Source organism: Archocentrus centrarchus, chromosome 15 (assembly GCF_007364275.1).
Source record: "Archocentrus centrarchus isolate MPI-CPG fArcCen1 chromosome 15, fArcCen1, whole genome shotgun sequence".
Classification (NCBI taxonomy): domain Eukaryota; kingdom Metazoa; phylum Chordata; class Actinopteri; order Cichliformes; family Cichlidae; genus Archocentrus; species Archocentrus centrarchus.
The window spans coordinates 4,578,382-4,592,814 of NC_044360.1; the positions used below are offsets into that span (position 1 = coordinate 4,578,382).

A 14,433-nucleotide genomic window follows, 5' to 3' on the forward strand; every position below is an offset into this window, starting at 1 on the left:
ACTGGTGGCAGTTCTCGCGAGGCTAGTGACAGAATTCCGTTTGGAGCGGCAGGAATATTTTTTCAAAATTATTATATTAAAATACGGGAAAACAATAATACGGCGGGACAGAGGGGTAAAATACGGGAATTTCCCGACCGAAACGGGAGACTTGACAGGTTATGATCTATGCACTACCTGCGTATAGTTTGGATGCGACTTACGAACCAAGTTAGCTACTATTATCTTATAACACCCGTTTCATCCAAATGTAGTCACTTCTGACTCCAAAAGGATCAAATCATCTATAAATTAATCATTATATCAAAAGACATAAAGTACTGTACTATCATTTCTATTTAATTGGGTTTTTAAGAGCTGTTTTACTGACAGTCAGTAAAGCCTTACCACAGTACAGTTGCTTGAGGCAGATATACACTTCCTATCCTCACACCACTGGCATCCTCTTGTGTTGGCAGTGCAGCTCGCACAGTCCGGGAAGCGGAAACACTGCTCATCTGTAGTGTCTGAAAATAGAGAAACAACAACAACAAAAAATCCATAAGCACAGCCGTACATATACATCAGACCGAACAGATCACAGCCTTCATGGGGGGGAAAATTCTGTCATATTATTGCTAGGGACTGATCGTAAGTCATTCAGTTTTAATTCAACCTGCATTTAAAAACAGCTGATAAATGTTTCAAAGTGGTCACCTGTTGGTGATCTGATTTCTACAGAGTCACCTGCTGCACCTGTACAACTAATTAATCCATTCAGAAAGTGTAAAATAATATTATATTACCATATTTGGAAGTGATAATAAGGAACTTCTGGGACAAAAACACTGAAAAACATTGCTGACAGACAGCATCCTGTCTTCAGCACAGACAAACACACACCACATCACCTTGCTGTTGACACTTTGTGGCCATGGTGGACACTCCAGGTTTTGAATTTCCAACCCACATGTGAATCAGTGGTGCTCCAAGATCCCACTGATATTCAATTCTTGTCTTGTCGTCTCGTCTGAAAACTGAGATAAGCTTATCCCGGGACCTACTCACTTCATGCCGCTAGCGGTTATTTAACCGGTCTACATGTCGCTGATTTTCACCGACAGTCAATGCTCTCAGGTCACCTCAACGCTGCTTTGTCTCTTCCTGTGGGGACACCAGCCCTGTCAGCAATCACAGGTTCCTCAGGCACCCTGATGTGATCGATAATCTGAAATGGGAAAACGCCAACTTGTCCTGTGTGGGCTCTACTCTTGAACACAAGAGGTTCAAAGTTCAATTCCTGCCGCAGGCAAAAGAGATTTCTGGACCCAACTTTTTTACACAGGTGATCAGTGTGCACCTAATGAGCGCTTACCAACTGTCAATATCAACATTAAAACTTTACCACCGTACATACTGAGCATTTGTAGTACTAAGAGTATTTCAACGCTACTGCAGCAATGCTTTAGGGTAGAGTGCTAAACATGGATTACGTAGACTGACTCAGGTTGGCTCAGGCATTGTTCACGAGGCTGCTGAACTGATCCCATGCTTTTTTTTTTTTTTTGCACTATAATGCAGAATTTCTTTCTTTCTGTTATGGATCTGGACTCAGTAAAGAACAGATTTCAAACTGCAGTTTTTGGGGGAATTGTTTCATATACTTGAATGAATTAAGTAGCAGTTTGCTTTTAGGAACAAAATGTATCTACAGGTAATTTATTTGATTTGTGGTCTTTCAGTTATTATATTACCCTGGAACATAGGAGAAGAAATGAAATATAGAAATGAACATTTAAATTGTAAATAAAGAGCAATTTAAAAACAGATGCCTGAATGATGAAGCTAATGAGCATAAATGAGTTTTGTGTGCTTGGAATAAAAGCTGTCAAAGGTTGTAAAGGTTGGATAAGGTGTATGAAATTCCAAACGCAAACCCACCGATGTGTTCTTTTAATTCAGTCGATCCATGCGGACTTGTGCCCTATTTAAACCTGACAGCAAAATCATTTTCATAATTACTTTCTACTTAAACCTTCAGCAAGCCGCCTGAAGCAGAATACCTGGAAGAGCAACCGCATCTACATCTGCTTCAGACCGATCCTAATTACTTAGAAATTAGGTAATTGTTGCGGAGCTGACCTTCTGTTCCTATAATTATGAATTGCAAACATACTTCAGAGCCTTTCAGAATAATTACTATTCTCGTGAGAAAATAAACCTTTTGGGAGTAGCACTTATGTGTGATTGTGTGGTACATTTCAGGAAAATATGTTGACACGGCAGTGAAAATATTTAGACTAAAACAAAGAAACAGATGCATGTAAAGGGAAAAGAATTCACTCTGTAGGCAGGAGCTCAGCTTAACATACCGGGCCGAGCAGGGCAGAAAGGAGCGGGAAAACTGTGATCGGGTGGTTTCGGCTTCCAGGGGACGCATCTACTTTTCACCCAGTGGCAACGGACGCCTGGTCCAGCAGCAGCGCACGGCGCCGGGCTTGAGAAGGCCTGGCAGGATGGAGGACTGTAGGCCAGCACATCGTTCAGAAGTAGGCCAGAAAAACCTCCAAAGATGTACATGGAGCTGGAGATGAAGAAAGGATGATTATGGAAACAATAAGGAAAAGTGAAGCTGTGCGTACGGCTGTGGTAGGATGCAACAGCGAAATGCTACGAGCTTTATAGAAAGTTGGACGAAAACCTTTAAAATAAACCTGGAGTTAGGGGTGTGTGTGTGTGTGTGTGTGTGTGGTGGGGTCTTTCTGAAGTTGAAAGCTGACATTTCTGAGCTCCGAGCTGTCTTTTTGGTGGGTAAATGGTGTTAACAGGTCAGGCTGTCATTTCTCAGTTCAGCACTAAGTCGCTCCACGTTGTGATGAAACTCGTGCAGCAAACATTTAAGTCTCACAAGTGCTGATATTTATGCTTTCACTGGAACTTTTTTTTATTTTGGTATTTCACCAACACAAAATTCCTTCGACTCTCTGATTGTTTGGGGACTGACGTTCACAGATTCTTTTCAAGAGGAAACAAAATTTGTTTTCAGGCTCCACTGTAGGAGCAACAAGAAATGCACAGCGCATTCAGCAGCGGGGTTTTCTTTGTTGTAAGTGGCTTGCTGGGCGACAATGGAGCAATTCACAAACCAGATCCTTCTACGAAAGCACAGCCCAAAGCCATTCAACCGTTAATATCTGTGTGAATGAGGGTACTGTGAAAAAGTTAGAGAGGAAAAAAGAAATAGAATAAATATGGGTCTTGAGGTAATGAAGAAAAAATACATGTAGATATAGATGCAGTATCTATATATAGAAAGTGTAAAGTTTCTGACGAGTGAAACAGGAGAAACATCCACATGCAGGCGAGAGCTGAGGTGGGAGAGACGTCGTTTCTGAACAGGGAGCTTCAGAGGAGCCAGCAGAGGAAGAAGTGACAAAAGAAGTGCGAACCAAAACTAAATATAAGATTGAAATAAAAAAAATAAATCCATAAACAGTCTACACAACAAAACTATACCTGCGAAAGGGAAAGGCAGCGACGAAATATAGCTCAGACGCTCAAAACGTGGAGGACATCACAGGAAGGCATCAAGCAAATGAAAAAAACGTGCCAGAGTCAGGCATTGTGAATATATGAGTTTTATTTGCATGAACATAATTTAAGCAGGAAGGTAGAAGGGCAACGATGAGACAACCCCCAAAGCAGGAATGGTTTTACAGTTGGAGGTCACTGACATTTTTTCCCTCCTCATCTTTTCTGACTGTTTTTTTCACTAGTTTTGCATTTGGCTAGGGTCAGTGTCACTGCTGGTAACATGAGGAGATACCTGGACCCTACAGAGGCTGCACAGGTAGTCCAACTCCTGCAGGATGGCACATCAATACGTGCCTTTGCCAGAAGGTCTGCTGTGTCTCTCAGCACAGTCCCAAGAGCATGGAGGAGAACCCAGGAGACAGGCAGTTACTCTAGGGAAGCTGGACAGAGCCATAGAAGGTCCTTAACCCATCCGTAGGACCGGTATCTGCCCCTTTGTGCAAAGAGGAACAGGATGAGTACTGCCAGAGCTACAAAGTGACCCCGAGAAGGCCACTAGTGTGAATATCTCCGACCGACCAATCAGAAACAAACTTTGTGAGGGTGGCCTGAGTGCCCAACTTCCTCTGGTGGGCCCTGTGCTCCACTGCCCAGCACTGTGGAGCCTGATTGGCATTTGCCATAGAAGACCAGAATTGGCAGGTCCACCACTGGCACCCTGTGCTTTTAACAGATGAGAGCAGGTTCACCCTGAGAACATGAGACAGACATGAAAGGGTCTGGAGAAACCTTAGAAAACATTATGCTGCCTGTAACATTGTTCAGCATGACCAGTTTGGTGGTGGATCAGTGATGAGGTGTATAAATGGAGCGGCGCACAGACCTCTACAGGCTAGGCAACGGCACCCTGACTGCAGTTAGGCATGAGGATGAAATCCTCTGACCCACTGTCAGATGCTAGGTGGTCCTGACTGTCTCCAATAAAGCAGCTCTGGGACATTATGTTTCAGTCCATCCAACACCGCCAGGTTGCACCTTAAACTGTCCAGGAGCTCAATGATGCCCTGGTCCAGGTCTGGGAGGAGATCACCAGGACACCATCTGTCGTCTCATTAGGAACATGCCCCTACATTGTGGGGCATACGAGCACATGGGAGCAGTAGAAACTACTGAGTACTATTTTGAGTTGCTGCAGTGAAATTTCAGTAAATACAGTAGATCAGCCTGCTGCATCATGATTTTCAGGTTGGCTTTGAATTCAGACCTCTGTAGGTTGATCATTTTAATTTCCATCAAACAATGTGGCGTCCTTTCATTCCTAACACTATATATACAATACCAAATCAATACCCAGCATGATTTTTTTTTTTCCCCCCACTGAGATCTTATTTGGCTTCAAAGTGTCCCTTTAATTTTTTGGAGCAGTGTATATGGAGATGTTGTGTGAACAGAGCCACTTCAAGATCCACTCACAGAAAATAAAACACCTTCTGTTGTGTTCAGGTGTTCAGTGATATGGTGGCTTGTCCTTGGGTGGAACTGCTGCTGGACCCTCAATGGGGGTGTACTTATTTGTAGCCTTTTGGTTTCACTTTTTTTCCTCCTTTCAACAATAACATACAATTGGATAATACTGTCATCTTTTTTAGCATGCAGTTATAATACAAGATTAAGGAGTCCCACAGGTATTGTATGCAAGAGCAACGAGCACTCACAGTTTAACCCCTTCCCCCAGACCTCATTACCATAACCTCACATCCAATTATGGTGACAGAGAGACTCCAAAAATAACTCAGACAATAAGAACGTTCCTGCTGTCTGCAGGTTCAGTTATTTTTTCATTTTTTAAAATTTTTTGATGGCTTTAATTTGCCTTTGTACAAGTATACTATAGGGTGGAGATTTTTTTTTTTCCCCACTGTTTTTCCTGGACGGAGCCGGGCAGTGAATGAATTACAGGGAACCGTTCGGAAAAGGAGAAACTCACCCGTTACCGACCACAGCAGAGTGTCCAAAGCGGTTGATGTCCCGGTGCAGCCGTGGTCTGGGAAGAACAGTCCACTCATCACAAGCTGAGGACATGCGCGCACACAAACACACACACACACACACACACACACACACACACACACACACACACACACACACACACACACACAAAACATGCAGATGAATATATTTCTAAACATCACTGTGTGTGTGTGTGTGTGTGTGTGTACCTGATATGAGAACAACTATTGTTGCAGCTTTTGAAAAACAAAATATAAATCAGCCATTTGTTTAGGAAGTGATATTGAACTACGTAACGTTCCATCATAACAAACTACAGAGCTACTTAAAATTATAATTTTCCTTGAGTTGAAATCCCAACAATAATATACAACTGGATAAAATTGTCATCTTTTTTAGCGTGCAGTTATAATACAAGAGTAACGAGTACCACGGTTACTGTATGCAAGAGCAATGAGCACTAGAGTGTGACCCACAGTTCAACCCCTTCCCCCAATTTCATAAGAACTCATTACCATAACCTTCTCACATCGAATTATGGTGATAGAGAGACGATAGGGGAGATAATGTGGGAGTTGACTTCATAAAACACTTCATACCACCAAATATCATCATAAAACAGCCTCTTCTCCCTTCCCCTCTCCCTCTCAAGTTATCATTGGCATTATTCAGCTCTGTGTGTTTTACTATTTGGATTTTACAACTCTCTGATGTTTTAATGACCCCTACATGCTCCCATTATATTAATATGGAAATGACTGAGTGTGTGTGTGTGAGAAAGAGAGAGAGATGGAAAAGGAGTCCAAGTTGTGTGAGTGTATAAATGTGCCATTTAGCTATAGACGCCTTTCCCTAAACACAGTGCGCCGGTAGAGTTGAGGACACCAGGTTGCAAACGACCTCGTTAAGCGGTGTGCTAATTGGGAGCGCTTGTTTAAGAACGAGGGATGCCACACAGGACGTGGTGACAGGACAGACAAAGAGGGGTCATTCTAATCAGCACCAAGAGCAATGAGTTCATAACTAGCAGGGGTTAAAGGTCAGTCATATTAACATGACAAGAAGAATGATGCTGATGGGATCAAGCAGCGCTGGAGCATGGTGATTCGGCAGCTCAAGCAAACTGCATCAGTGTGAAGAATTTGACCCCTCGGTTTATGCTTTTTATCATTTAATCTTGTGGTGGAAAGAAAAGCTGATTTAAAAGCAGTTTTGCCCGAGAAACTCAACTCAGGGAGCAAAAATGAACTAAAAAGTAAATAATTTGCAAGACAGCTGCTATTAACGCTTTCAATTTTCACTGCAGTCTGGAGATACATCCTCACGGCATCTATTTCTACATCTTTGCACACAGAGAGCTGTTTTGTCAGCTGATCTTTAACATAACCTGCAAGGCCCTGAATCGAATTGGCAGCTCTGCTTCGGTAATCATCACTCAGCATGGGATCCGGGTGTGCACAGCTACAGTACATGTCATCCAGCATCCATTGGAAGCCCGAGGCACACGTGGCGCTAAAAGTTTAAGTGTCTTTCACCTGTGGCACTTGGCACTCTGAGCACTGAAATAAGCTTAGACACTACAGGGAATCAGCAGTGTGACAGGAGTTTTTTTCCTTGTAAGGTTTTCAAGTTGTGTTGGCTGTGGAACAAAGGCAGCTGACGTTCATCGTCTTTGTAGAGATATTTTATTTACTTATTTTAGCTCCAAAATTATTTATTTCAACCAAAACTTCACTTGAATTTGGGCATCAGAGTCAATCAATTATGTAGTTAATACTGAGTATACCAAGGTGCACCTGGTCTGTTATGATCTCCAGACTGATTTACTGCAGTCAAGAGTGCTGCGGCCCGCTTAAAAACCAGAAGGTCCCACAGGGCCCACCCAGTCTTAAATCTTCACTAATTAAAATACAAGAGAAATTTCCTTGAAATTTTTATTCAAAAAACAAACAACACAGGCTGTTAGCTAAAAACTGCTAGTGCTACCCAGTCATATGTAAAGTGCTAATGCCCATATGTGACTAGCACACTATGCAGAATGCAAAAGCGGTAAATTAAGGTCAGAGAAATGAGAAACTAACTAACCACCTTCTATTACCAGCTTTAATTAACTTTTTATATAAATTAATACATTTATATAAATATGTAACTGTACATACATGTGAGTAATTTCAAACTGAATTTCTGTTATTACTGCGGCCCACCTGCAGTGCCTTTGTGGCCCCCTAGTGGGCCGCGGCCCACACTTTGAAAATCACCGATTTAATGTCAATTTTACAACTGGATTCAAACCAGGACAAGCACCAGGATGAAGCGACTGAAGGAGCAGTTAAAGCAGGTTATCATTCAACTATGTCTTTTTTTTTAATGCATCTGCCACCCAATTTTGAGAAGATGCCCACCTTAATATTTCCATGTGTTTCTTTATGTCCGCTATTGAATATTTGAGCCAAGTCTGCAGGTCCTGAGGTATAACTAAAGAGATTTAATTTTGTGACTGTTTCACAAACAGTCTCTGAAAGCCTAATCACCAGAAATACTGCATTTAATAATTAATCATTAATAGGCTTTGTAGTTCCTGTGAAGCCAATAAATAGCCTTGCAGACCTATGTTTCATGTGGTTTAGAGAATCTACCCCATGAACCATGTAGGTGTGCAAGACACAAAACGACAGAGGGATCACTGCTAAAATAAGCAAAATAGCCAACAGCATCAGAAATGCTTAGTAAAACAAACAAAAAAAAAAAACTAAAAATCATAATTTAATGTAGTTCTCGTGTAGCTCTTGTTGACCAAAACTTCCCATTTGTTTCTACTCTGTGCTCCATTAGAGAGATGTTGAATTAAACAACAAAATTCAATTTAAAGCCACGAAGAGCAAACAAAGCTGAACCACATCTCTGTGCTACTTCCAGCAGCCCAATTTAAAAAGTTTCAACATAAGTCCCCGCTCCATGATGAGAGAGTCTCCTCTCAGACTTCTGGTAGCAAGCTTTACTTTTTTGTTTTTTTGAGTGAATCATTACTGTTATGACCGCACCTCTCATAGGAAAATGAGAGCAATGACTAAACAGACAAAAGATGTACTTTCTGACAAATGCAAAGCACTTAACAACTCCAATAGGAGAAAAATACAAGAGGAAGTAGCAAATCTAAACATAGTGTCTCTAGAACAAAATAAGGGCTTTTCTCATTTTTCCATTTCGTGCCTCCTCTGTCCTCCTGTCTCTCAGTACAGATGCTGAAGGATGTCTCCAAAATGCTCCTGGAGGAGCTATAACTGAGGATGCACAGGTGCATCCTTTTCAGACATTTTTAGCCACAAAAATTCAATTAAATTCAATTTTATTTATAAAGCACCAAATCACAACAACGTGTCGCCTCAAGGTGCTTTATATTGTAAAATGGTAAAGTGTGTACAATGATTACAAACGTGTTGGGTAATTTGGACTTGAGCCTGCTTCGTGATGAGCTCTCATTAATGTGGGAAATCCTGACAGGAATGGGACTGGCAGTGCCTCCGGCCCCCCCTGTGATCCAAAAATGTTTTATCTAATTTGCTGCTTTTTGATAGTGATGAAACTTAAAGAAAACTTTAAACAGGTAAAACCTCCAGCAGCATTTATAGCATAAACAACCATTGTTTATTAACTGACACGACTCAGCTTGTGGCCTTCATCAGGTTAATCATGAGCTTTTACCTCTTGGGATTTGAACCCGGTACAGGAACTGATTTTTCCCCGTGCATCTTGGCAGCAGGTGAAAGTGTGCCTGAAACCTCTATTCAGTAAAGTAAATGTTATCTCAGAATGGGGACGGTCATAGCTGCTGCAACAAGTATTTAATGAGTAAATTTACCTATATTTACATTTTTCTTCTGCTTCTTTCTGCCTGAGAGTGAACCTGGTCTCACGCTGCATTCAAGAAAAGTTTGTTTAATTGAACTTAAACTTCAATTTTTCCTTAATCTGAATGAAGCCACGGCTCAAATGACCAAACTTGGATATTTATTTTAAGTTGGCAGCCTCTAAACAAAATGTGGGGTTTTGCATTATGGTTGCTGCACCCTGAAGAGCCTCGATGTGACGATGAAGCTTCCAAGCCACACCTAACCTGACCTCAAATCTCCAGCCACAGCTAAAAATTCTTCTTCTTCTACATGAAAAAAAAAAAGATTACAGCCTTAGTGACTTCTGAGCTCATCCTCCAGCCATACTGGGCTGGCACACTTTAACCAGCCGCCCCGAGACTGATGTCAAATTGTCCACCGAAGAACTGCAGGCTCAACAGATACTTATCAGCCTTAACACACACACACATATATACACACTCACAGACACACACCGATTTTAATTTCCTCTCAGGATATGAGAAAATCTGTGTTAATAATGCATGGTGGGACAGAGAGAGAAATCATGAGGCCAGATCGAAGCAGCCGCGTGGGCCGGGGCTGATTGACAGTTTGATCTGATCTGCGCTAATGGAGGACTTGATGAAGAAAGCCGGGAGGAGGAGGAGGAGGAGGAGGAGGAGGAGGAGGAGGAGGAGGAGGAGAAGGATGAGGAGGTTTGAACGGCAGCCACGGTCTGCTCCTCGGATATATCATGGCTTCCAACATCTTCCAAACAAGCTTTCAGCCCGCCACGGGCTTTTCAGTGGGATCTGTGTATGTGTCAGGTGTTTGTGTGTTGCGCACAGAGCGTGGGTGTGCGCCCATGGTGTGTCAAGTTGGAGAGGACTGCATTTTTAATCAGAGTTCATTTTCCCCCCAAAATCTAATTAGAAGTGTGAGGGTGGCACGGTTGAGGGGAAGGGAGGAGGTGGGAGGATGGAAGCGGGGAGGAGGAAGAGCTGAAGGGGGAGAATTAAATCCAAATGAAAAGTGCCTTCCATGTCTACCTGAATCTAATGTGTGGCAGCAGAAGAGCCGGAGATGCTAATAACGTCATGTCACCCCTCCAAGGTTAGCGCGGCAAAACAAAAACAAATTAGTGCTCCAAACGCCCCCACTCACAGCACGCGCAGAGACGGGGAGGAACAAATGGAGACAAAACAAGGGATGGAGAGAAGCGACTTCCACAGGTGGAACTAATTAATTATCTCCTGAAGAGACGAGGCAGAGGGCAGAGTTTTAGAAAAGAACGTGTGCGGTTTGTTCAGATCGACACAAATGTTTCCATGAAGATGCATAGATGGGAAATTAAACAACTGTGAACACAAACTCCTGTCATGGCGGAAAACATATGGATCTCTGCCAATTCAAGTGTTTTTCACAGTATGTCACTAAAAATGTCCCCCCAAAGAACTGTAGCTCAGTGGAGATACCAAGAACATTTCAAACTCCAAACTTCAGTAAAATCTTTAGTTTGTTTTGATTTTTGCTCTTTTAGGATAACATTACTCAGAATTTTTACTTTTCTTAACTCACTGACATTTAAGCAAAAGACAACTCAAGTTTGTAAAAGTCCAGCGACTCTAAACACTGAAAAAAAAAAAACATTATCGTCAAACTAAAACGGTTTCTCAACAATCTTTGTTCCACAGCAGGAAGCACCTCTGCATTACGGCCATTTTGGAGCAGGAAAAAAAAAGTTCCTTCTCTGGGCTACGAACTTGTAAGTGTCTCTGATAACCTGCTGGTAGAGACTTTTTTATTGGTGAAAGGAATGACTTTGTGCTTTTCCTGTTTTTCTGTTGTGTCTGTATACGGTTACAATGGTGAATGTTCACATTAATATGGCCTGTTTTGAACACTGAAGGGAGAGTACACACAATAAGCCCACTGAGCTCAGGCTTCAGCACATTCTAAATGCTCCATTTCAGACCATTTTTTTTTTATTCTTAGCTCTATGTGATTGAAACACGAGCAGATAAATATAAACTGGGATTATTTTGAACTGTGGCTCATGCAAAGCAACTCTAATATCGTCTAAGAATAAATATAAGAACTAGAAATTTATACAAACAGCATAAACTTTGAGAGGAACAACAACAAAAAAAAACATTAACCAACACAGCTCTCATGGATATATTCAATTCCACAGTTTGAGCACCTCATGAGTCGGGTGGATCCACAGATGTGTGAACGTGAGTGAGGAAAGGGCCAATTTCAGAGCCTTTCCTGTGAGCATCTACACCGTCCTGTGTCTGCCAACATGACCACTGTGACTTCATTACTGTGCGCAAGAAGCAAGCGAGTAACTGTTGTGAGAAGATGCTATCTTCATCAGACAGATGATCATCTGCCTTCTCTGCATTTATCAAGAAATTCCTAAATGCCTCCATCATGAAGTTCTTTTACTTAGACAGTGACAGATTTTAAGACCAATACTGACAATGATATTTGGTGATTAAAAAAAAAAAATCTGATATTACATAAAATATATAGAGTTTCCCAACATTTGTTGTGTAGTTACTTTTTGCCACAACAAGTCACTCAAGTTACTCATTTACACTCTGCCTAACTCTCCTCTGATTAGCTGGTGGTTCCAAAGACATTGCCAACAAGGAAGTTGCAGAGTGCCCCCTGGTGGACGAATTATGCCACATCACTCATAGTTGAAGGGTGTTTCTCTTGTCTCCTCTTTACTTTTTAAATTTTCATTTATGGGCCCTTATAAATACCAATACCAATAGATCGGATAATAGCTGATATCAGCGCCACTGATATATCAGTCAGACTCTACTTATATGATTAAAAAAAAAAAATAGAACGCAGAAATTTTAATCTTAATACAATCCATCATGCTTAAACTGTCATTTTCTGCAAAAAGCAAAAATGTTAAAGACAGAAATCCTAAAAAAGTTAAAATAAAAGTTTTCAAATGTAGTTTTGATTTAGCTAAAGCTAGCACGGGGTAAGGGAAAAGGTAGGAGCACAGCAAAAGAAAAAATGAAAACAGGAAAGAGGAAACTGTAGCCGGGAGACGTTTCTCGGCTCAGGTTTAAACATTTTTTTTAAGCTCATCATAACCCTGAGTGTGTTAAACAGTCACCACACTGGCCCAGCAGAGGCCTTTAATTCCACATAATCCCTCTCTGGGTTGGAGGAGTCTGTTGCACCACAGTGAGGAAAGAAATGAATTCCTTCTGACACACTGCACACTGATATATGATGCTAGTGCAGCTTTTAGTTTATTAATCTAATTATCTCACACAATAAGAAGGCAACTACTATGTGTAATTTGTTTCCTTCGATGAAAACAAGGTAAATATTTTGGTTTTGGTCTGTTGCTCTGCACTAACTGGAATTCTTCGTCTTGGACTATAAGAAACCACTGATGGTGACATTTCTTCAGACAGTTTAATTAATGGATTTCTTGAGAAAAACAACACCACAGTACTCAGTAGTGAAAGGTATCATTAGGTGTATCCCTAAAAGCTGCTCAGCTTTTGGATGCAAAAGAAACGTCTGACTTCAAACAGCCTGTGTGTCAGAAATGTGACGCACCGTGGCTGCAACACTACAGAGACTGAAGCGCTTCCATAAAAGTAAAAATGATATTGATGAGATATGATATTGATTGATATTTTGTTAGCTATATTTGTACATTTCTTTCTTGTCTTTTGCTGATGAGCATCAGTAAGAAATGTAGCTTCTTTATTGTTTGCCTTTTTTTCCTGTGGGCTATAAGAAGTTTTCAGACAGTTGTATTGATCTATAGGCCTTAATAAAGTGATGGGATCCTAAAACGCAGCGTGAAACTTTGTACCTGCTGATCTTATATAAAATATTCAAGTATTTGAATTCTTTTGATATTTGTTCTTTACCTGCTTTCACATTGTTTAATTTTGCAGAAGCTGCAGCTGAAAGAATAAAGCTAAAATTGTTTCACACACACAATATTTATATTTAAGAGAATACATGATTGTATATATGTGTCAGATCGTCCTGTGTCTTAATGATAGAAGACCTGTCCTGGATTTTAGCATGTTTCCAAAGCTTTTCCAACACACACACTCATTCACACAGCACTTTTTAAACACTACACATACAGTACAGCGTTTTTCTTAAACTGCAGCTCTGTGTGCAGCAACTGCGCTGCTTTCAGGCTGTAATATTTGTTTAAGCTTTGTATTTTTCAAAAATTATAGCTTAACCTTTGTAAAATGTGCTGCTCTGCTGCCAGTAAACTTAATGATGTTTGCAACTGGTCAAACACCGCTAAAGCTTAGCCCTTCCCTATAAGAACAGGCTCCTAGGGAAGCCCTGGATTGACTTAACGAGTTGACGATCAACTTCATGTGAGTGGTTAGCCTGATTGCTAGTGGTAGGGTAAGTGAGGCCAGGTAGCAGAAAGGTATCCTGGGTGTGTTGAACCTAAAGTCTCCAGCACTGTGTGTTCCTGGTTTCCTTAAATGTGCTAGCTGACTTACTGCTTCCCACACCTAGTTTCCCCTTGCTCAAGTTTTCCTCTTGTCTACACAGCAGTCCCCTCCCACACACACACACACACAATCAGGTGTTGTTCTCACCTAACAAAATCCTTCTGTTATTTGAATTTTCAGTAAACCCATTTGAACTCTGACTCTGTGGTAGGTTTGGATTTCCCAGTTTTCCTTGCTTTAAAAGGGCTTCATTGTAGAAGATGCGCTCCAAGTCTATAACACTTGGGAACCTCTAAAGGGAGACCACTATAATGTGCAAGCAGAGAGCCACACTGAAAAATAGCCTGCAGCTGTCTCAGGCTGTCATGACCCCCAAGTCGTAGGTTTGTGTAACGCAGTGTAGCTTCAGACTGTTCTCACAAGAAAACAAACAACACTGGTTGTTTAAGGAAATCCCAGAGCAGCATATGTTTGTATTCAGGGCAAAACCCCTAAAACTGCCGTTGAACTCGAGACTACTGTCACACACAGATGAAAGAGCTACAGAGCAGTGAGTACGTGTGGACAAGTTGTTGTTGTTG

The 14,433-nt window shown here is 41.4% G+C and overlaps 1 protein-coding gene across 2 annotated transcripts in view; it reads right to left on the bottom strand.

Moving 5' to 3' along the window:
• atrnl1a (attractin-like 1a) overlaps positions 1 to 14,433 on the bottom strand; it is a 325,565-nt gene that overhangs the window by 238,994 nt on the left and 72,138 nt on the right. The window contains exons 11-14 of one of the 2 annotated variants that reach the window (XR_004021095.1): positions 5,501 to 5,585; positions 2,352 to 2,563; positions 891 to 1,207; positions 462 to 506 (exon numbers count right to left, since the gene is read on the bottom strand). Coding sequence is in view for 1 of the 2 variants with exons in the window: in XM_030748010.1 (XP_030603870.1) it covers positions 388 to 506; positions 2,352 to 2,563; positions 5,501 to 5,585 (416 nt within the window). In the remaining variant the exon portion in view is untranslated. Of the gene's footprint in view, positions 1 to 387; positions 507 to 890; positions 1,208 to 2,351; positions 2,564 to 5,500; positions 5,586 to 14,433 lie in introns of those variants that run through there. The other variant, XM_030748010.1, reaches the window with a different exon arrangement.